The sequence below is a fragment of the Mytilus edulis genome, chromosome 9 (assembly GCF_963676685.1).
Source record: "Mytilus edulis chromosome 9, xbMytEdul2.2, whole genome shotgun sequence".
In the NCBI taxonomy this organism is placed as follows: Eukaryota; Metazoa; Mollusca; class Bivalvia; order Mytilida; family Mytilidae; genus Mytilus; species Mytilus edulis.
The window spans coordinates 60339709-60364139 of NC_092352.1; the positions used below are offsets into that span (position 1 = coordinate 60339709).

Below are 24431 nucleotides of genomic sequence, written 5' to 3' on the forward strand. Positions count from 1 at the left end.
TCTCCATCTTCCTGAACATGCATGAAATATTTGCCAATGGACGTTTCAGTAACCAACAACCAATCAGTCTCTCCAGGAATTGTACTTCTGAATTTTACCCAAATTTTAATGAATGCAATCAACATACCCATGTTACCCATTTTTTTTTAAATAATGTAAATACAAAGGTATGATTAAATATAATTTATTATTAGCTAGACAAACAGCACAAACAGCAAAGTTTAAAAAAATCTCTTTTGTATCTATACGTTGCTAAATCAGATCTAGAATGAAAATTATAAAGTCTATTCATGATAATTCATTTATCCCGTTTGCATAATATCATTACAGTTTATGTAGAAATATCAAAGCTCTGTATGAAGGCATTGATAATTCCTTTCATACAGCTATTTTTCTAGTTCTGTATTCCAACATGGTTTTTATTCACAAGAGTTTTCCCTTTTGTTTTCTGCTACACTTTGTTTTGTCACTATTTCTGGCTCCGTCTTATGTTAAATCCTTTAGCCAGTTTAGCATATCTTCATAAAAGTTATTTCACTGACTCTGTAATAAAGTAATGAATAAAATGAGTACTCAATGTATGTATATTTTGAATATATTAAATCCTCTTAAAAAATAAAAAAAATAAATAAAAAAAATACATTGTTTCTGGTGTCCTGGCACATTACATTTTTGTACAATAGTTAGAAAAAATACTCTTTTTTAATATATTCCGTAGCCTATACAAGCCAAGGCAAAAAGCATATTGCATGCTTTACCATAATAGTTAGACTTCGCCAAGCTAGGTAGGTTAAGCAGGACAATTGAGTGTAATGGTTACAGGAAACTTTGTCAAAAAATGTTCTAAGTAAATAAATAAAACTAGTTGAAAAAAAATAAAGTGTCAAATCTAAATACAATAGCATTAACGGTAGTATTAAACATGTTATGCATATATATCTGTGAAATTTGAATCCGATGTAGCATAAAAAGTAAAAACACAAAAATACTGAACTCCGAGGAAAATTCAAAAAAGGAAAGTCCCAAATCAAATGGAAAAATCAAGAGTTCAAACACATCAAACGAATGGATAACAACTGTGGATAAAGGATAAAGGATGGCTATTATGTTAGCTTACTTTCTTAAAGTTATTCATTCTGGGATATCAAATGGTAGAATGCATTTTTTTCCATCTCCATTCCCATGCATTTTCTATCCAGGATGTTGTCAATAATTCTTATTATTCCTAGTTCTCTTTTTTTCCTTTTGCACTCTGATTTATTTTGTCTTCTGTAGTACTCAAATACCTGACCTATAAATTTATATTAAAATGTAAAATTGTATATTAAAAAGAAAAGCTACTTCAAGTAATTCAGACACTAATTTATAGTCTTTTTCTTTTATAAATATCCGTCTGTGTGGTATAGTTTTTTTACCGCACCTCCCCCCTACCCCCCGCCCGCCCTATTTTTTTTATATTTCAAGCGTCAGCTTCTTGTGACTGATATTTACTCCTACAAACTATTCAAATATCGGTTTTGTTTTGCAAAAGTTTTGCCGAGGACAAAAAACTAAATTCAGCCGAGTCCGTATAATTATATACAAATAACAACATATTCTTGCAATGAATTTAGATAAGATTTTTAAATAAGATTAAGAAATAAATACTCTATTTGATATCTAATGCACTGTTGCACATGCAAGTGTAACATAAGGTATACATGTATCTTAAGACAGATTTTTTCCATTAACTTCAGTAATGGTCATAAATGTTATCGTTATAGATTTTAGAAAAAACTATTAAAATATTGGTAATTTACAATTTGTTTGAAGATACTAATGTTCATTGGCAAATGTTTCATCATGATTCATAGGATTGAAATGATTTAAAATCTAGAAAATATTTCTCCCGAAACGTATAAACTTCAAGATCAACATTATAAAATGATAGAAATTAATATATGTCTTAATTTTTAACAACATCCCTCAGATTAAAAATTCATATTGTATTTGTCATTCTTAAACCTATATATATATCCGATTTTTTAAAGTTACAACTTACATGTTACTTTCTTTCTCTTTGAACATCAGATGATATGTGTTTTTCCTTTTGCACTCTGATTTATTTTGTCTTCTGTAGTACTCAAATACCTGACCTATAAATTTATATTAAAATGTAAAATTGTATATTAAAAAGAAAAGCTACTTCAAGTAATTCAGACACTAATTTATAGTCTTTTTCTTTTATAAATATCCGTCTGTGTGGTATAGTTTTTTTACCGCACCTCCCCCCTACCCCCCGCCCGCCCTATTTTTTTTATATTTCAAGCGTCAGCTTCTTGTGACTGATATTTACTCCTACAAACTATTCAAATATCGGTTTTGTTTTGCAAAAGTTTTGCCGAGGACAAAAAACTAAATTCAGCCGAGTCCGTATAATTATATACAAATAACAACATATTCTTGCAATGAATTTAGATAAGATTTTTAAATAAGATTAAGAAATAAATACTCTATTTGATATCTAATGCACTGTTGCACATGCAAGTGTAACATAAGGTATACATGTATCTTAAGACAGATTTTTTCCATTAACTTCAGTAATGGTCATAAATGTTATCGTTATAGATTTTAGAAAAAACTATTAAAATATTGGTAATTTACAATTTGTTTGAAGATACTAATGTTCATTGGCAAATGTTTCATCATGATTCATAGGATTGAAATGATTTAAAATCTAGAAAATATTTCTCCCGAAACGTATAAACTTCAAGATCAACATTATAAAATGATAGAAATTAATATATGTCTTAATTTTTAACAACATCCCTCAGATTAAAAATTCATATTGTATTTGTCATTCTTAAACCTATATATATATCCGATTTTTTAAAGTTACAACTTACATGTTACTTTCTTTCTCTTTGAACATCAGATGATATGTGTTTTTCCTTTTGCACTCTGATTTATTTTGTCTTCTGTAGTACTCAAATACCTGACCTATAAATTTATATTAAAATGTAAAATTGTATATTAAAAAGAAAAGCTACTTCAAGTAATTCAGACACTAATTTATAGTCTTTTTCTTTTATAAATATCCGTCTGTGTGGTATAGTTTTTTACCGCACCTCCCCCCAACCCCCCGCACGCCCTATTTTTTTATATTTCAAGCGTCAGATTCTTGTGACTGATATTTACTCCTACAAACTATTCAAATATCGGTTTTGTTTTGCAAAAGTTTTGCCGAGGACAAACTAGAGGCTCTCAAGAGCCTGTGTCGCTCACCTTGGTGCATATTAAACAATGGACACAGATAAATTCATGACAAAATTGTGTTTTGGTGATCGTGATGTGTTTGTAGATCTAACTTTACTGAACATTTTTGTTGCTACAATTATCTCTATCTGTAATGAACTTGACCCAGTAATTTTACAAAAATTTAAAACCAGATGCTCCGCAGGGTGCAGCTTTATACGACCGCAGAGGTTGAACCCTGAACGGTTGGGGCAAGTACCGACACAACATTCAAGCTAGATTCAGCTCTAAATTGTGATTAAATAGTTGACACAGCATAGGTTTCTGACACAGAATGAATGTGGTCTAATAAACTTTAAATTTTTGTTTTGCCTTTGAGCAATTCACTATGCTGTTGAAAATTAATCCTCTCAAAAAATGTTTGAAGAAATTTTCTTTTTATTGATGAAATTTCAAATGAGAAAAATTGACCCCCCCTCCCCCCCTCAATTTTTTTTTTCAAATCCCTTTTTCCTTTATTCCAAAACCGATCTCAATTCAAATTTCTAATGGAGTTTGCAACAATAATTACTCATTGAAATACATCATAAAATATTAAAATGTAAAAAAAGTACTTGTTATCACTGAATTGTAAAGATTGTTTTAATTTATCAGTTGGTAGTAAAAGTGAATATACATTGTATATTGTATAAAACAATGATTTAAGTTGATTCAACTACTATTCTGGACAAAGAAAGATAACTCCAATTGAAATTGTGCGATTAGATATTTCTTGCTATTGCGCAATACTGTGCAATTGAAAAGACTTGCTATTGCACAATACTGTGCAATTGAAGATTTCTTGCTATTGCACAATACTGTGCAATTGAAGATTTCTTGTTATTGCTGAGTACTGTGCAATTGAAAATTTCTTGCTATTGCACAATACTTAATATAATAATTTTGGATCCTGATTTGGACCAACTTGAAAACTGGGCCCATAATCAAAAACCTAGGTACATGTTTGGAATCAGCATATCAAAGAACCCCAAGAATTCAATTTTTGTTAAAATCAAACTAAGTTTAATTTTGGACCCTTTGGACTTTAATGTATACCAATTTGAAAACAGGGCCAAAAATTAAGAATCTACATACACAGTTAGATTTGGCATATCAAAGAACCCCATTTATTCAATTTTTGATAAAATCAAACAAAGTTTAATTTTGGACCCCGATTTGGACCAACTTGAAAGCTGGACCAATAATAAAAAATCTAAGTACAATTTTAGATTCAGCATATCAAAGAACCCCAATGATTCAATTTTTGTCAAAATCAAACTAAGTTTAATTTTGGACCCTTTGGACCTTAATGTAGACCAATTTGAAAACGGGACCAAAAATTAAGAATCTACATACACAGTTAGATTCGGCATATCAAAAAACCCCATTTATTCAATTTTTGATGAAATCAAACAAAGTTTAATTTTGGACCCCGATTTGGACAAACTTGAAAACTGGACCAATAATCAAAAATCTAAGTACATTTTTAGATTCAGCATATCAAAGAAACCCAAGGATTCAATTTTTGTCAAAATCAAACTAAGTTTAATTTTGGACCCTTTGGACCTTAATGTAGACCAATTTGAAAACGGGATCAAAAAATAAGAATCTACATATACAGTTAGATTCGGCATATCAAAGAACCCCAATTATTCAATTTTTGATGAAATCAAACAAAGTTTAATTTTGGACCCTTTGGGCCCTTTATTCCTAAACTGTTGGGACCAAAACTCCCAAAATCAATACCAACCTTCCTTTTATGGTCATAAACCTTGTGTTTAAATTTCATAGATTTCCATTTACTTATACTAAAGTCATGGGGCGAAAACCAAGAAAAATGCTTATTTGGGCCCCTTTTTGGCCCCCAACTCCCAAAATCAATACCAACCTTCCTTTCGTGGTCATAAACCTTGTGTTTAAATTTCATTGATTTCTATTTACTTAAACTAAAGTTATTGTGCGAAAACCAAGAAAATGCTTATTTGGGCCCTTTTTGGACCCTCATTCCTAAAAAGTTGGGATCAAAACTCCCAAAATCAATCCCAACCTTACTTTTGTGGTCATAAACCTTGTGTTAAAATTTCATAGATTTCTATTCATTTTTTTACCAGACACAAGTTGGTTCCTTTTTCCTTTTTCCTTTTTCGATATTCAAATTTTAAAAAAATATTACAAGTCCAAACTGAATTTTTTTTTTCCTTCAAAATTTTTTTTCCTTCAAATTTTTTTTTTTTCCTAAAAAATGTTTTTTCTCTCAAAAAATTTTTTCCACAAAATTTTTTTTTTCCTCAAAATTTTTTTTTCCTCAAAATTTTTTTTCCTCAAAAATTTTTTTTCCTCAATTTTTTTTCCTCAGAATTTTTTTTCCTCAAATTTTTTTTTTCTCAAAATATTTTTCCTCAAAAAGTTTTTCTTCAAATTTTTGGTTCATTTCCTTATTCGTTTTCTTTTTCCTTTTTCGATTATCATCCTTATTCGATTTCCATTTCCTTATTCGATTTTCATTTCCTTATTCGATTTTCTTTTCCTTATTCGGTTTCTTCTTCCTTTTTCAATATTCATTTCCTTTTTCGGTTTCTATTTCCTTATTCGGTTTCTATTTCCTTATTGGATTTTCATTTCCTTATTCGATTTTCATTTCCTTATTCAGTTTCTTTTTCCTTTTTCAATATTCATTTCCTTATTCGGTTTCTATTTCCTTATTCAGTTTCTATTTCCTTATTGGATTTTCATTTCCTTATTCGATTTCCATTTCCTTTTTCGATTTTCATTTCCTTATTCGGTTTCTTTTTCCTTCTTCAATATTCATTTCCTTTTTCGGTTTCTATTTCCTTATTCAGTTTCTATTTCCTAATTGGATTTTCGTTTCCTTATTCGATTTCCATTTCCTTATTCGATTTTCATTTCCTAATTCGGTTTCTTTTTCCTTTTTCAATATTCATTTCCTTTTTCAGTTTCTAGTTCCTTATTCGGTTTCTATTTCCTTATTCGATTTTCATTTCCTTATTCAATTTCCATTTCCTTATTCGGTTTCTTTTTCCTTATTCGGTTCCTTTTTCCTTATTTGGTTTCTTTTTCCTTTTTCAATATTCATTTCCTTATTTGGTTTCTATTTCCTTATTGGATTTTCATTTCCTTATTCAATTTCCATTTCCTTATTCGGTTTCTTTTTCCTTATTCGGTTCCTTTTTCCTTATTCGGTTTCTTTTTCCTTTTTCAATATTCATTTCCTTTTTCGGTTTCTGTTTCCTTATTCGGTTTCTATTTCCTTATTGGATTTTCATTTCCTTATTCAATTTCCATTTCCTTATTCGGTTTCTTTTACCTTATTCGGTTCCTTTTTCCTTTTTCGGTTTCTGTTTCCTTATTCGGTTTCTATTTCCTTATTCGGTTTCTATTTCCTTATTCAGTTTCTTTTTCCGTTTTCAATATTCATTTCCTTATTCGGTTTCTATTTCCTTATTCAGCTTCTATTTCCTTATTGGATTTTCATTTCCTTATTCGATTTCAATTTCCTTATTCGATTTTCATTTCCTTATTCGGTTTCTTTTTCCTTTTTCAATATTCATTTCCTTTTTCGGTTTCTATTTCCTTATTCGGTTTCTATTTCCTAATTGGATTTTCGTTTCCTTATTCGATTTCCATTTCCTTATTCGATTTTCATTTCCTAATTCGGTTTCTTTTTCCTTTTTCAATATTCATTTCCTTTTTCGGTTTCTAGTTCCTTATTCGGTTTCTATTTCCTTATTGGATTTTCATTTCCTTATTCAATTTCCATTTCCTTATTCGGTTCCTTTTTCCTTATTCGGTTTCTTTTTCCTTTTTCAATATTCGTTTCCTTATTCGGTTTCTATTTCCTTATTGGATTTTCATTTCCTTATTCAATTTCCATTTCCTTATTCGGTTTCTTTTTCCTTATTCGGTTCCTTTTTCCTTATTCGGTTTCTTTTTCCTTTTTCAATATTCATTTCCTTTTTCGGTTTCTGTTTCCTTATTCGGTTTCTATTTCCTTATTGGATTTTCATTTCCTTATTCAATTTCCATTTCCTTATTCGGTTTCTTTTACCTTATTCGGTTCCTTTTTCCTTTTTCGGTTTCTGTTTCCTTATTCGGTTTCTATTTCCTTATTCGGTTTCTATTTCCTTATTCAGTTTCTTTTTCCGTTTTCAATATTCATTTCCTTATTCGGTTTCTATTTCCTTATTCAGCTTCTATTTCCTTATTGGATTTTCATTTCCTTATTCGATTTCAATTTCCTTATTCGATTTTCATTTCCTTATTCGGTTTCTTTTTCCTTTTTCAATATTCATTTCCTTTTTCGGTTTCTATTTCCTTATTCGGTTTCTATTTCCTAATTGGATTTTCGTTTCCTTATTCGATTTCCATTTCCTTATTCGATTTTCATTTCCTAATTCGGTTTCTTTTTCCTTTTTCAATATTCATTTCCTTTTTCGGTTTCTAGTTCCTTATTCGGTTTCTATTTCCTTATTGGATTTTCATTTCCTTTTTCAATTTCCATTTCCTTATTCGGTTTCTTTTTCCTTATTCGGTTCCTTTTTCCTTATTCGGTTTCTTTTTCCTTTTTCAATATTCATTTCCTTATTCGGTTTCTATTTCCTTATTGGATTTTCATTTCCTTATTCAATTTCCATTTCCTTATTCGGTTTCTTTTTCCTTATTCGGTTCCTTTTTCCTTATTCGTTTTTTTTTACCTTTTTCAATATTCATTTCCTTTTTCGGTTTCTGTTTCCTTATTCGGTTTCTATTTCCTTATTGGATTTTCATTTCCTTATTCAATTTCCATTTTCTTATTCAGTTTCTTTTACCTTATTCGGTTCGTTTTTCCTTTTTCGGTTTCTGTTTCCTTATTCGGTTTCTATTTCCTTATTCGGTTTCTATTTCCTTATTCAGTTTCTTTTTCCTTTTTCAATATTCATTTCCTTATTTGGTTTCTATTTCCTTATTCAGCTTCTATTTCCTTATTGGATTTTCATTTCCTTATTCGATTTCAATTTCCTTATTCGATTTTCATTTCCTTATTCGGTTTCTTTTTCCTTTTTCAATATTCATTTCCTTTTTCGGTTTCTTGTAATTTCCTTATTCGGTTTCTATTTCCTAATTTAATTTCGTTTCCTTATTCGATTTCCATTTCCTTATTCGATTTTCATTTCCTAATTCGGTTTCTTTTTCCTTTTTCAATATTCATTTCCTTTTTCGGTTTCTAGTTCCTTATTCGGTTTTTATTTCCTTATTGGATTTTCATTTCCTTATTCAATTTCCATTTCCTTTTTCGGTTTCTTTTTCCTTATTCGGTTCCTTTTTCCTTATTCGGTTTCTTTTTCCTTTTTCAATATTCATTTCCTTTTTCGATTTCTATTTCCTTATTCGATTTTCATTTCCTTATTCAGTTTCTTTTTCCTTTTTCAATATTCATTTCTTTATTCGGTTTTTATTTCCTTATTCAGTTTCTATTTCCCTATTGGATTTTCATTTCCTTATTTGATTTCCATTTCCTTATTCGATTTTCATTTCCTTATTCGGTTTCTTTTTCCTTTTTCAATATTCCTTTCCTTTTTCGGTTTCTATTTCCTAAATGGATTTTCGTTTCCTTATTCGATTTCCATTTCCTTATTCGATTTTCATTTCCTAATTCGGTTTCTTTTTCCTTTTTCAATATTCATTTCCTTTTTCGGTTTCTATTTCCTTATTCGATTTTCATTTCCTTATTCAGTTTCTTTTTCCTTTTTCAATATTCATTTCTTTATTCGGTTTTTATTTCCTTATTCAGTTTCTATTTCCTTATTGGATTTTCATTTCCTTATTTGATTTCCATTTCCTTATTCGATTTTCATTTCCTTATTCGGTTTCTTTTTCCTTTTTCAATATTCCTTTCCTTTTTCGGTTTCTATTTCCTTATTCGTTTTCTATTTCCTAAATGGATTTTCGTTTCCTTATTCGATTTCCATTTCCTTATTCGATTTTCATTTCCTAATTCGGTTTCTTTTTCCTTTTTCAATATTCATTTCCTTTTTCGGTTTCTAGTTCGTTATTCGGTTTCTATTTCCTTTTTCGATTTTCATTTCCTTATTCGGTTTCCATTTCCTTTTACGATATTCAAATTTTGAAAAATTTTACAAGTCCAAACTGAATTTTTTTTTTGCTCAAATTTTTTTCTTCCTCAATATTTTTTTCCCTCAAATTTTTTTTTTCCTGAAAATTTTTTTTTCCTCAAATTTTTTTTTCCTCAATTTTTTTTCCTCAAATTTTTATTTTCCTCAAAATATTTTTCCTCGAAAAGTTTTTCTTCAAAATTTTTTTTCGTTTCCTTATTCGTTTTCTTTTTCCATTTTCGATTATCATTCCTTATTTGGTTTCTTTTTCCTTATTCGATTTTCATTTCCTTATTCGGTTTCTATTTCCTTATTCAGTTTCCATTTGATCGGCTGCTAATAGGCTTTAATTTGGTGTATAATATGAGCAGATGGGTTAAGGCAGTCTGTTCAATTATTCAAAATAAGCCATTTCTCGATATTTAAGTCCGTCGGTACTCTTCTACTAGAGGTTTCCCGATTTGCTACGTATCTGGTACGGTTGGTACGTAACTCAACGGTTGGTGCTGTTTTGGAGAAATCATTTAATGAATGAGGTCATTTCATTCATCATGATAACATCAAAAGAATTGAAATGCATATCACCCAAAAAACTAGCTTCCCGTTTTATTTGATAACGATTTCAACGTTTCTAGAACACTTTGTTTATGATTCCCTATGAAATTATTTAGTGGTACATAAGAGAATGAATCAAACAGACCTTAAACGAACTGAGTTGACATGACTTTGATATTCTAAATATAGATTTGCGTTTGTGATTGGTATTGGTATTATTCTTTTGTTTCTTATCTATATTCGTTAACGTGTCAAATTTGTGTTAATTTCATTGTATAATTATTTCTTGCATGATTTTGAAATTGGACATTAAATATTGAACAATAAATTTCAGTCGTTTCATCAAAAGATTTTGTTTTGATGATTGGAAATCTGAGATTTTGCATTGACTCAGTGAGAAAAGGACACATGTTTTTATTTTATCAACAACTTGAGACTTTTTTTCTTGAAATGGATTCCAAATAAAAGTAACTGACAATTTTTTGATAAAAAAGACATATTTGCCTATTCTGTCGTCGATGAAAAACACCAATATAAAAAGGAAGATATGACATAATTGCCAATGAGACAACTCTCCACCACAGGCACTTGTCTAAGGCAAGTGCATGTGTTCTCCACATGAGACCAAATGACACAGAAATAAACAACTATAATAGATCACCGTACGGCCTTCAACATTGAACAAAGCCTATCCCGCATAGTCCGCTTTAAAAGTCTCCGAAATGTCAAGTGCTAACAAATTTCAAACAAGAAAACTGACGGCCTAATTTATGTACAAAATATGAACGAAAAACAAATATGTAACACAGCAACAAACGAGAACCACTGAATTAATTTACAGTTTCCTGACTTGGGATAGGCACATATACATACATAATGTGGCGGCGTTAAACATGTAACTTTGACAGTGGTGTAACAGTACAACATAAGAGCGAACTATAAAAATCAGTTGAAAAAGACTTAAGCCTGACTTAACTCAGATCATGAGATACAAGTTATAGTTACCAAATTAAAAAGTGTTGGGTATGTGTAGATACACCATAGGAGGGGCTAAATTTCACGAGAAAGCTCTGCTTTCGAGTGAAATTTAGTTCATCCTATAGTGTATCTACACATACCCAATCAAATTTTTAATTTGGTAAATGACTTGTGTCAAAGTTCATAAGACATCACAATTAACTGATATCACGTGATGAAAAGTCCTTTCCCGCTACATTATCAGTTTGCGCGTTTCAGTCGTCTGAAATGGCTGCAAAAATGGAGATAAGTGACATTGACTTTTTGAATGTAATTCCCGAATGGGACAACAGTATAGACGATCTAACATAATCACAAACATGCAAAGATGCTGAAAATGAAAATACTGCTTTCGAAAAGCTGGAGGATTTAACTCTGTCTCAGGCTTTGGACCAATATGAAGTGGATTTTGAAATGGATGACTTGCCAGATTTTGAACTTACGCAGGTTCCCCTTACGGCGGATAATATTATTGAAGAATTGGAAAAGGCTGTTACTGAGAACTGTAGCGAGAATTCACGCTATTCTTTTGTGGAAGATATTGATATTGATAAGTTAGTTAAGTCCACCGAAAGCAGAAATAGACGTAAAAATACTACTTGGAGTGTTGCCACATTTAACGACTGGAGAGTTGCGCGAATGAAAAGTAATTATTGTGCCATTCCAGAACTTTTACAGTTTACCGCCAATGATGTAAATCAATGGCTTAGCAAGTTTGTAATAGAGACCAGAAGAAAAGATGGTAAGCCGTATCCACCAAAGACATTATATCTTTTATGCGTTGGCATACTGAGATTTCACCGAGAGAATGGTGTGCATATGAACTTTTTGGACGAAAAAGACTGTGTATTTTATGATTTCAGACGTTCTTTGAGCGCAAGGATGACCGAACTCACAAAACAGGGTATAGGCACCACTACTAAACAGGCAGAGGCGATAAGCGAGGAAACAGAAAGCACTCTCTGGGAAAAGGGCTTGCTAGGGAGTACCAGTTCTAAAGCTATAATGAATACCATGTTTTTCTATAACAGTAAACTTTTTGGACTCAGAGGTGTAGATGAGCATAGGAATCTGTCCGTGGATCAGTTCGAACTGGGAAAGGATCAGACGGGAAGCTTTATATTATTCAAGGGCAGAGCCAACAAAACGTACAAAGGTAAGTTTCATTTTTCTTAAATTATTTAGTATTTTCTTGCGTGTTTTAATTAGTTCATATGTGTAATTTTGTCAAAGTTAAATATATTTGTGATTATTTCAGTATTTGAGGATTATGTGGTGTATTTTATTCAAAGGAATTATATATTCATTTTGGAATTTTTAGTAGTGAAAATATGCATAATGGAATTTATGCATTTTTTTTGTAATGAAATTACCAGTGTGCCATTCTCGAGGATTAGAGGATTTTATATTTGGCTTCTAGTTTCACATTTTATTAAAATAATACAGTTATTAAAATTCATTTTTGTATTTATTCTAAGAAAAAGAAAGGATATGGGGTATTTACGGGGCGCCTTATGGGACTTTTGTGGTTTTGTACAAAATTCAATTCTGTCATAACAAAATCATTTTTGTCTTACAAAACTATGTGCTACAGACTTGTTTTGTGAGAACTTCAATTTTGTGATGATAAAATTCATTTCTGTAGACAAAATTCATTTTTGTAGACAAAATTCATTTTTGTAGACAAAATTCATATTTGTCATGACAAAAGTCAATTTTGTCTAAAAGGTATGCAAATATAAACATATTTGCATACAAAATTGACTTTTGTTACCTGATATGGAAATTAAATCACAAAAGTCAATTGTGTGAGGTAAGATTCAATTTTGTGAGACAAAATTGACTTTTGTGAGACAAAATTAACTTTTGTGAGACAAAATTGACTTTTGTGAGACAAAATTGACTTTTGTGAGACAAAATTGACTTTTGTGAGACAAAATTCAATTTTGTCAATTTTGTTGAGACAAAAGTCAATTTTGTTAATTTTGTTGAGACAAAAGTCAATTTTGTTAATTTTGTTGAGACAAAAGTCAATTTTGTCAATTTTGTTGAGACAAAAGTCAATTTTGTGACGACAAAATTAATTTTTGTGACGACAAAATTCAATTTTGTAACAACAAAATTGACTTTTATGAGACAAAATTGACTTTCGTGAGACAAAATTGACTTTCAAAATTCATTTTTGTCAATTTTGTGTAACAAAAGTCGATTTTGTATGCAAATTAGTTCACAGAAACCAAACTAAACTAATTTGAATACAAAATTGACTTTTGTCGCCCAATTTTCAAATTAGGTAACAAAATTCAAGTCTGTGTAACAAAAATGAATTTTGTCATGACAAAAGTGACTTAAGTCCGCTGATAGATAATTTTGTATGACAAAATTTTAAATTTGTAGTATGATACAAATTTTGTTAAACTGAACTTATTTTTGTTGAACAAAAGTCACTTTTGTCCGTACAAAATTGAATTTTGAGTACAAAACCACAAGAGTCCCATTCGGCGCCCCGTAGTATTTGCCAATGAGACAACTACCGAACACTATAGTTTTAGTAAAAACTTAGAGTTGACAAATATTACAGGAAAGAAAATGTTACATTGTAGGTTCTGGCTAAAAGTGTGAGGTATCTCACATACACCACATGACCATTTTCAATCTTCTGGTAAACCAATCAGAGGGTTGATATGGAACTGTGGTGTATGTGTAGATACCCTCACACTTTTTCAATGGAAAATTAAACAAACTATGGTACAAATAGAAATACACCTTGCTAAAACACAGAGTGTACGTGGCCTGGTACATATCTGAGAGTTTTTCCAGTTATTAACAGCTAGTTCAAAGCCAAAAAAAAATAATAAACGAAATTATGCATCCTAGACTAAATAATTAATCATCATAGAATTAAAAAGACTAGAATAATTATTAATTAAATTGTACTGACATTGTATTCTTTAAATATCTTATAAACGATCTTTTAATTGAAGCTTTCCTTCCACTTTTATTGGTAAAATATCGCATACGTGTGTATTACGATTTATTTTGAAAATGCTGAAAATATATTGATTGATTGATTGTTGGTTTCTCAACGTTCAGTGGCAAATATTTCATGAATATTCAGGACGAGAACAATTTAACAATAAATACAATAGGTAGGTCTCGTAATAATTGAGGCCATCCGGGATGATGATCAGGGAAATTTTGACTGCCACAGGAAGATGAGGGTATATTGGATAGGGACATGAATTTTGCCTTGCATCAGGTAACCTACGAACCCCTCAAAGAGTGTTGTAAGGGTTCTTAACGTACAAAGAGCATGACTTTCTCTTAACACGAGGCATCGGACTTAATATATCTTAAATGTGTATTTGTTTAGTTTCAGCTTTCGCGTATGCAGTACGCATATGTTGTACTATGTTTAAGATGAAACTCACAATTGGTTAATTTAATAGACCTTCACAGTCCTTGTTTCACGGTTGTAATACAACAAGTAGTTTTTAACGACCTTGACTGGCTATTAAAACATCCAATTGTTGTATTAGAATTGGGATTTTAAAAGACCTTAACAGTCCTTGTTACACATTTGTATTAGAAAAGGTTTTGTATTTATGTTTATCATAATATACATTTTCAATAAGGCCGATTTTATATGTTAAAATAGCTCTTATTCTATCATGGTTTTGAAAGCCTACCCCAAAAAATTGCCAACTTATTCAATTTAAACTGTTGTATCTGTATAACAGGCGATTATTTGAAAAAAATATGAAAATATTTTATTTTTAGCTTGTTTATGTCTGTGCAATTTCAAGGGAAATAAATCTTAATCACAAACCGTTCGTTGCAACAGTTACTACTTGCAACGGTTGTTTGAAAGCATAATCGAGTACACACAATGTCGTTTGTTATGAACGTTGCGAAATATATTGATTATATACCTTTTGTTCCTCTGTTAATACGCTTTCGAATGAGGTATAAAGTTTATCTGTAAATACGGGCTGAAGGGTCACAGCAGTCCATTCAATTATTCAAAATATCCATTTCATTATTCAAAATTGGCTATTTCCTAATTTTCACGCGTGTTTTGGCATTTAGGTCCTCCGTAACCCCTCTAATGGTCATTGCCGCACATATTGTTTATTATCAGTGTATTTCTCTATCAATAAGCTTTTTATTGGTGTATAATTTTTATCGTAATTAGGAGCTGACGGGTTGCAGCAGTCCGTTCCATTATAAATAAGCTATTTCTCAGTGTTCACGCGTATTTCGATATTAAGTCCGTCGGTACTCCTCTTATATGCGTTGCGGAACATATTGACTATATACCTTTTGCTCCTCTCTTAATAAGCTTACGAATGAGTTATAAGGTTTATCTATTATTCGGGGCTGAAGGATAACAGCAGTCCATTCAATTATTCAAAATATCCATTTCATTATTCAAAATTGGCTATTCCTTAATTTTCACGCGTGTTTTGTCATTTAGGTCCTCCGTGACCCCTCTAATGGTCATTGCTGCACAATCAACTTGTTATATATCTTTAATCAGAGGATGAAGAATAGCAAAGGTCCAGAGAAAATAAAAAAAGACAACGTAGAGTATTTTAATTTTGATATATATATATATATGTTTTGGTATTCAGGTTGTCCATACATGGAATTTCTTTTAAAAATAGTTAAGAAAAAGCCATAAGTTTATATCCTCCGAAACTAAATAAATAAATGAAATTAAAGATTTACAGAGTGTTTTTTATAATAATTTGATTGATACGGAAGCCGTAAGGGGACACACAAAACATTAGAAAATATTTTTTTTAATTCGAGATCACGATAAAACATTACCGTTTTACCGAGATCTCGATAAAAAATATATCGTTATCTCGAGAAAACGAAACTGTTATATCGAGATCTCGGATTATTATATCGTTATCTCGAGAAAACGAAACTTTAATATATCGTTATCTCGAGAAAACGAAACTGTTATATCGAGATCTCGGATTATTAAATCGTTATCTCGGTTTAATATATCGAGATCTCGATAAAAAATATATCGTTATCTCGAGAAAACGAAACTGTTATATCGAGATCTCGGATTATTAAATCGTTATCTCGGTTTAATATATCGAGATCTCGATAAAAAATATATCGTTATCTCGAGAAAACGAAACTGTTATATCGAGATCTCGGATTATTATATCGTTATCTCGAGAAAACGAAACTTTAATATATCGTTATCTCGAGAAAACGAAACTGTTATATCGAGATCTCGGATTATTAAATCGTTATCTCGGTTTAATATATCGAGATCTCGATAAAAAATATATCGTTATCTCGAGAAAACGAAACTGTTATATCGAGATCTCGGATTATTAAATCGTTATCTCGGTTTAATATATCGAGATCTCGATAAAAAATATATCGTTATCTCGAGAAAACGAAACTGTTATATCGAGATCTCGGATTATTAAATCGTTATCTCGGTTTAATATATCGAGATCTCGATAAAAAATATATCGTTATCTCGAGAAAACGAAACTGTTATATCGAGATCTCGGATTATTATATCGTTATCTCGAGAAAACGAAACTTTAATATATCGTTATCTCGAGAAAACGAAACTGTTATATTGAGATCTCGGATTATTATATCGTTATCTCGGATTGTTAGATATCACGTGTTAACTGATTACAAAATGGCGGATCAAGAGGTGGCAGGCAACCCGGCGGAAGGAGTAAGTATGATTTGTGTGTTTCAAAGCTTGTTTGAATGACTGTTCACTCGATATGCATGATAAAGAAGCCCGGAAAGTTACTTCCAATATTTGATGTGATCAGGATGTTTCACTATTATAGGTGCATTCACATAGGAATATATGATACGGGTAAGAAATCTGTATGGCAATATGTGAGTGAAGCAATTTCACAAATTCGTCAATTAGTCAATTTTTACAGTGAACAAACATGTCTTATGTAGAACTTGTACTGTTACACCACTGTCCTAGGTTAAGGGAGAGTTGGGATCCGGCTAACATGTTTAACCCCGCCACATTATGTATGTATGTGCCTGTCCCAAGTCAGGAGCCTGTAATTCAGTGGTTGTCGTTTGTTGTTGTGTTACATATAGAAAATAAGAGGTGGTATAATTGCCAATGAGACAACTCTCCACAATTAACAACTATAGATCACCGTCCGGCCTTCAACAATGAGCAAATTCCATACCGCATACTCAGCTATAGAAGGCCCCGATATGACAATATAAAACATTTCAAACGAGAAAACTAACGACCTTATTTATATAAAAAATGAACGAAAAACAAATATGTAACACATAAAACAAACATATTTATTTTTCGTTCATTTATTATACATTAATTAGGCCCTTAGTTTTCTTGTTTGCATTGTTTTACATTTGTCATTTCGGGGCCTTTTACAACTGACTATGCGGTATGAGCTTTGCTCATTGTAAAAGGCCGTACGGTGACCTATAGTTGTTAATTTCTGTGTCATTTTTGGTCGCTTGTGGAGAGTTTTCTCATTGGGAAGCATACCACCTCTTCTTTTTTTTATATGCGTATTTTGCGATGTACCTAAACTATTTCAGTCAAAAATATAGACCCTATATATAGTTATGAGATATGATATATAAAAACGATTTCCAAAAACTCTTGGTAAAAAAGATATACATATAATAGCTTGAAAATTCTGAGACAAGTGCCTATGGTGAGTGTCAATGTATTTATGGGTTCGTATATATATGGTATATGAGGCTAATAAAGTTACTTCTCTTTTAGTGTATTACTCAAATTCTTATTTTATTTCAATGTGTTTTGTATTGTTTCGGTTATTAATTCGTTTCGTTACGTTTCGTTTTGTTTCATTTCTTGTTTTAATGGGACCCTAACATGCATGCATTTAATTATGCAAGCATGGTCTTGTATTGTTTATTTAAGTTTTGGGATGGTTAACTTTCTGTTAGTAAGACCCGTTACGGCCTGTCTTTGAAACTGGATAGGCAAATGCTCACATTAATCTGTCACGGCCGAAACAATGTGCTAATATGTCCTCCTCTACAGCATACCTTATGGTGATGCTCCTTAGTAGGATGTATTATACACATACAATAAGGTTCGTATCTTTCTATGGAACGCCATGACTGCCTTATGTTAATGATCAGCATTATATGCAGTGCTCACAACATTATATGCAGTGCTCACACCATTATATGCAGTGCTCACACCATTATATGCAGTGCTCACAACATTATATTAAGTGCTCACAACATTATATTAAGTGCTCACAACATTATATTAAGTGCTCACAACATTATACGCAGTGATCCAAACATTATATGCAGTGGTCACAACAGATGTTTTGACCATGGATTTCGTTCGCCCTAGGTTCGTTTCCAATTAAAAATACTTTAGTAATTGTGAAGTCAGCTTCAACTTTTTCTAAAAACCCTGTAAGTTATATCTTTAAGATTACCCTCTGTGTTTAAAAGCAGATTTATCTCATTTGGAAAGGAATATGAAAGAAAAATATTATAATTTGTCTATTATATTAAAATAAGATTATTAAACAAAGGAATCTTAAATTATTGATTATCCCTGAAATCATATTAGGGAGTTTGTATAATAATCATTAACATGTTCAGTGAGTATGTAAAATCACTGGTCATTTTCAGGGATTATATATAACTACTAATGATTTCAGTGATTCTACATATTCCCATAAAAATCAGGGATTCTACATAATCCCTGATTATACAAATTCACTGTAACATATATACATAGACATGATACATGTAGATATAGGAAGATGTGGAGTGAATGCCAATGAGACAACTCTCCATCCAAATAACAATTTATAAAAGTAAACCATTATAGGTCAAGGTACGGCCTTCAACACAGAGCCTTGGCTCACATGGAACAGCCAGCTATAAAGGGGCCCAAAAATTCGTAATGTAAAACCATTTATATATTATGAAGAGAAAATACATGGTGTCTGTTCTCTCCGAGTTAATGTATAAAATGTATAAATGTGATCAAATACAGAACACGATAAGTCACGACACACCTTGATTTAAAGTCTCAATACAGTAAAACAACTTTATGAAGGGAAAAAAATCACAAAGCACACAAACGTATATACATGTAAAACAATTTAGACAATACAATAAAATTGTATCACAGTGATTATATAACTTGCAGATAAATTAAATGATAGAAAATATACAGCAAAAACAAGATAAAAAGTTGGTGGAATTTCCAACAAACAATAAAATATATGAAACATGCATGAAACATCAGAATGAACGGACATAGGACAAACAAGAAGTAGAGTGAACAGGTCCTAGGGCAACGTGAATTAGAGCAAACAGACCCGGATTCAAGTTCAAATATCCCTAAAGGACCGACCATTTTAACTTCAGGGGGCCTGACTATTTATAATATCCTGAAATTTGAGGGGGGAAATTATTTGTCCAGGAAGGGTGGAATAAATTGATCTCAACATGCTCAAAGAGAAAAGTGGGCCTCAAAGGTACAGACCATTTGATTTTTCTGAGGGGGAGGGGGGAGGCATCTGGGTTTTCTTAGATAAAATTATCCTGGCCCTAAATTTGCTGGGGAAAAAAATCTGGGTCCACATGAAAAGCCAACCCATCCCCCCACCCCTGAAAATCAAATGGTCCATGCAACAGTTCTGCCCTTCTCCAAAATAGCTGGATTAACCGTAAATTCCTGTATATTGGGAAAAACATGCTTTGTTTCGATGTGTGCAATAAATAAATAAAATTTCACGCACTGAAATTTTCTGACTTAACAGAGTTTTATTTGCCTACGGTCTTTTCTGTCCAGATTTAATACACAGACAGTAAGTGTGCATTCATTGTGACATGTCCACAATCTATGTGCCATCCCGGTTCCGTCAATCTCTGAAAGCAGAGGACTCCCTAGATCCACATTCTCACTACTGACCTACAGAACTAGAACTCTGTGCTATGGATATTGCGGTTCCGTGTGCCAGGATACCCGGCGTGAATATGAAAAAGTCTGAAGTAAGCATGTTTAAGTCAGTGCTGGTTGAGTATAACTTAATCAGCCATAACTCCAAAAACTAAAGTAAAGTTTTCCATACGATTATCTGTTTCTCAAAATGGGGAACATCTTTTCTCCCATTGTTGGCGAATTTCCATATTTTTGCGCAACGGCCTGATTTAATATTATTTAATTGAATTCAAAGGTATGTGTTTTCTCAATGGAAGAGTTATTGCCCCTGATAAGCGTTATCTATCGATTTTTTTGAATTTTATTGTTTTTATTTATTGACTACTGCCCTGGATTTTTGCTCATCAGTTCGGTAATTTTGTTATTACTCTTGATGTTATTATCATATTGATATTTGTCTTTGTTATACAGAAAGTAATGGATGACTACTGTGAAGTATTTGAATTTTTAAGAAATGGAAATGCATCAGATGAATCAATACAAACAATTGGAGAAGAGAAGGTACATTATCATTATTACATGTATATTCACATTTCAATACACAATACTACATTATAATTGGGGGTACTTTATACTACCTCAGGCATAGATTACCTTAGCTGGATTTGGCATAACTTTTATGAATTTTGGTCCTCAATGCTCTTCAACTTCGTACTTTATTTGGCCTTTTTAACTTTTTTGGATTCGAGCGTCACTGATGAGTCTTTTGTAGACGAAACGCGCGTCTGGCGTATATACTAAATTTTGTCCTGGTATCTATGATGAGTTTATTTATACTTTCACAGTTTTAATCATGTTTATAAGCTCTTTAAATTATTTTGCTGGAAGTTTTATGGTATACAAATGTCTGTCTATTTGTCATCCACATGTCACACTGTTAATTAAGGCCACGCTGACTATCAACGGGAGCCATAAAGTAATTAGATTGTCAGTCCGTCCAAATTGTGTCCGCTCTACATGATTGTTAACCAACATGAGAAAGTGTGTTGCATACAAGAATGCATATAATATGCATATGAATTTAAACCAATTTGTGTCCCCACCACAACTTTCTCTTGTGAGCTCACCTGGACCGAAGGTGCTTGTAAGCTATTGTCATCACTCAATGGTGTCCATTTTGTTTATCTGTTAAGTTAACAAAAGTATGAAGCCACTAAAGGGATTTAGACGAAACATTGCCACAATCCTCTTTAGGGTATATTTTCTTAAAAAATTGTGTCGCACATAGCCATTTTCCGAAAAACATTGCTGCCGTTACTAAAAAATAGACCTTGGAGATGTGGACAGCCTATTTGGCCATATCTGGGACTATTATACTAAAAAATAAAAAAAAAGGCAAATCCAAACTATCACCTATAAATATGACTTTACAACAAACCGAACTTGCGTAATTCTTTTCAATCAAAAGTTATAAGACATTTTATGAATCATATACTTTTTTCCACATCGTCCCCACGCTATTTTAATCCTGAAAATTTCAATGTTTAAATGTTAATTTTTACAATTAAGGCGGGATTTGGTGATTTATATTAACTGTCAAAGATCGGGATATCTTTTATCATTAAAGTAATCATGTTTATGTTAAGGATAATCATTACTAATACATTGTAACTCTAAAATAGAAAAACAAATTACCGAAATTATAAGATCAAGGCACGATGTCACTGTGGCGTATCAATAAATAGCGCAGGTAAAGTCTCGTTCTAACGGCTGTGATGTAGATATTATTACACTGATTGGTGTAACGGTTTCCAGTCCCGTTAGTATTATAGTCCCAGGCCATGTAGAGACTAAAGGAGTCAACATTCCTTCTACCGAATTAGAAGATCTGCTAAAGTCTCCATTGTACGGCAAGTCGTACGACAATCCCTTATTTGGGGTTTATCCCCTTAAACTTCAAAATTGACCATATTTGCTGTTAATTGCATATATTTTGAAAATGGTATAATTATTAAAGATTATTACATGGCATTTTCCATATCGGCCCAATTAATAGCCAAAGACTCTCATATCGGACCAAGGACTTTAGCCCAAGGTATAGATATGGGTCAAGGGCTGATAATAGGGTCGATATGGAAAATGCCATATTCTTCTTCTTCTTTATTCTTTCCTCCACTATATAGATCTGGAGTACCAATACTTGTGTAGTGTAGCATGGGTACGCAACTGAGTAATGTAAGCAACTGTGTGCATGTACAGGAATAATTTACAGTGAATAATAATCTATTTATCACATATTTAGCAATTGAAAAAAAATGAGCTAAAAAGTAAACATTGAATAAAGAGTGTTTAGTTGTTTAATTTCTTTGTTTTTGTACATTCGTTCTTCATTCTTTATTGAAAGCTCAAAGGGAATGACAATGCCAAAAAGCAAGAGAGGAAGATTGAAATTGGGTGGTTTGATTACGATTACAGAAGTAGTGAATATCGTCAAGTCAGGACACTAAATGGTGGAGGCGTAAGATACATCAATGCACCGAAGACCTGGATGCAAGATGATATCCTGCAACATGGGAAGAAGGTATTTTTCCTGAATGGCAAATCGAAAAGAGGAAACGTAACAGATTTTCAATTTGAAGTCAGAAATTTTATGGGAGGCAGAATGGACAATGATTGCACAATTGGAGACCTATATACTTTGACAGGATCAAAACTTCTACGATTTTACATATACAGCAAGAAGTTACCAACAACTGCTATGGGCTGTTCTGAAATGGAATCTCCATCCGATGATAGTTTACCTGATCACAAATTACTACAAGTAAATAAACAAGTCGCTAACTTATCTTCTGATCCATCAAATGAATCACCTTCAAAGACTTGATCATTAACTCCACAAACAGTCCAGCTAAGAGTTCAAGAGTTTATGAAGACAATAACCCAACAGTTGCAAAAGTGTTGAAACTTCTAAAGTTTCCTGATGGTCTTGAACTCAAAGAACAGATTGTGGCTGGTTATCTTTAAAAGTTTATAAAAAGTTTAGACGAGAAAGGACTTCAAAACTTTATGCGTTTTTGTACTGGATCAAACCTCATGTGTTACCAATTAAATGTAGCATTTAGTATGCCTTCAGGTTTTGAGAGGAGACCCACAGCTCAGACTTGTGGGAATATGCTTCAACTGCCATCTTGTTATGAGTCTGTTGCTGACCTCAGAGAAGACTTTATGAACATATTCAAAACAAACATGTGGGAGATGGATTATGTTTAGTCACTTCTTTGATTGAAGTTTGGACATTCCTTTCTTTTGCCTTTATCACTTACATTCAATAAGTTGGTATTGTATGATTTCATGTAATGATTCAAAGAAGAATCGACAAAATGTAAATTTGTCAGGGACTAAATGCACATTGTTTTAAGATTGTATTGTATGATTTCATGTAATGATTCAAAGAAGAATCAACAAAATGTAAATTTGTCAGGGACTAAATGCACATTGTTTAACCATGCTTACATCAATGCCAGATCACTGCAGCATCCTTTGAGTGACTGGCCTGACTGAATCTAGATATGTTTAACTGAAGATTATAACTGTAGAGTGTATACTTGTCTCAACAAAATAAACATGCATGGTTCAAATGGCATTAAAATATGTCATTTGAAGTTAATCCCACCTCTTGCATTTTTAGGTCACCAGTCTGAAAGTATTATCGATATGGGTCAACTATCCATCATAAACATATTAAAAATTAAAATCTTTGACCCTGTAAAAATCAAAAGGGTCCTGATCTTAACTAGGTATAAAACATAATCTAAAGGGTTTACTAACAATGTTCAAATGGCTTGAAATAGATCATGAGGTTAGACTCAGTATTTGTAAAGCAGTAAAGCTATCAAAATATTGGTCAGCATATTAATTACATTGCTCCAATGTCTCGTCTTGGGAGATATGTCCCTTTTTTGCCTTTTTTTTTAATAAGCTGTAGGAGTACTTTCTGAAAGTATCAAGAGTAGTTTCCAGCAACTGGGGTAATTTTAGGCATGTAACCAATAAATAACCTTTCCACCATTATTTTAACTCGTTGACACTTTTATTCAGTGTGAATTACACTTTTTTTCTGAGTCAGAGGTATTCCTGTCGAAATTTTGTTTTCATTTTTTTCAAATTTAGACCAATTTAAATAAGATCATAAAGTTTTTAGCTTTTTTTCTTTATTAAAACTTTAATATCATATGCACTGAATGTAACTTTTTAATGTAAATATTATTAAGTAAACATGATTAAGTTTGCTTTTCAGTTCAATATATAAAATGTACTGAGTGTGATGCATTACTGAGAATGGCCTGAGCCTGTATTCATAAAAATACTGAAGTTAAGATTTCCATTTAGAGTACCAGTAGACGTCCATTGCTTTTGAAGAAAAAACTGTCCTTTACGAATAAATATAACCTTAAGATGTGTTATGCAAACGGGCCCCCATTTTTCAGCTTTATATTATTTTGTCAGTTTTGTTGACCAAATAAAGATATTGAAGGAGA

At 31.7% G+C, this 24431-nt stretch overlaps 2 protein-coding genes across 2 annotated transcripts; both read left to right on the forward strand.

Annotated features, from left to right (window-relative positions):
* The first annotated feature begins 11369 nt into the window (after positions 1-11369).
* Positions 11370-13569, forward strand: LOC139490091 (uncharacterized protein KIAA1958-like). The gene is made up of 2 exons (XM_071276942.1): positions 11370-12111; positions 13559-13569. The coding sequence occupies exons 1-2, from the start codon at positions 11370-11372 to the stop codon at positions 13567-13569; spliced, it is 753 nt and encodes a 250-aa protein (XP_071133043.1).
* Positions 13570-16946: 3377 nt separating this feature from the next.
* LOC139488702 (uncharacterized) lies at positions 16947-24431 on the forward strand. The gene is made up of 2 exons (XM_071274520.1): positions 16947-20454; positions 22298-24431. The coding sequence occupies exons 1-2, from the start codon at positions 20371-20373 to the stop codon at positions 22775-22777; spliced, it is 564 nt and encodes a 187-aa protein (XP_071130621.1). The 5' UTR covers positions 16947-20370; the 3' UTR covers positions 22778-24431.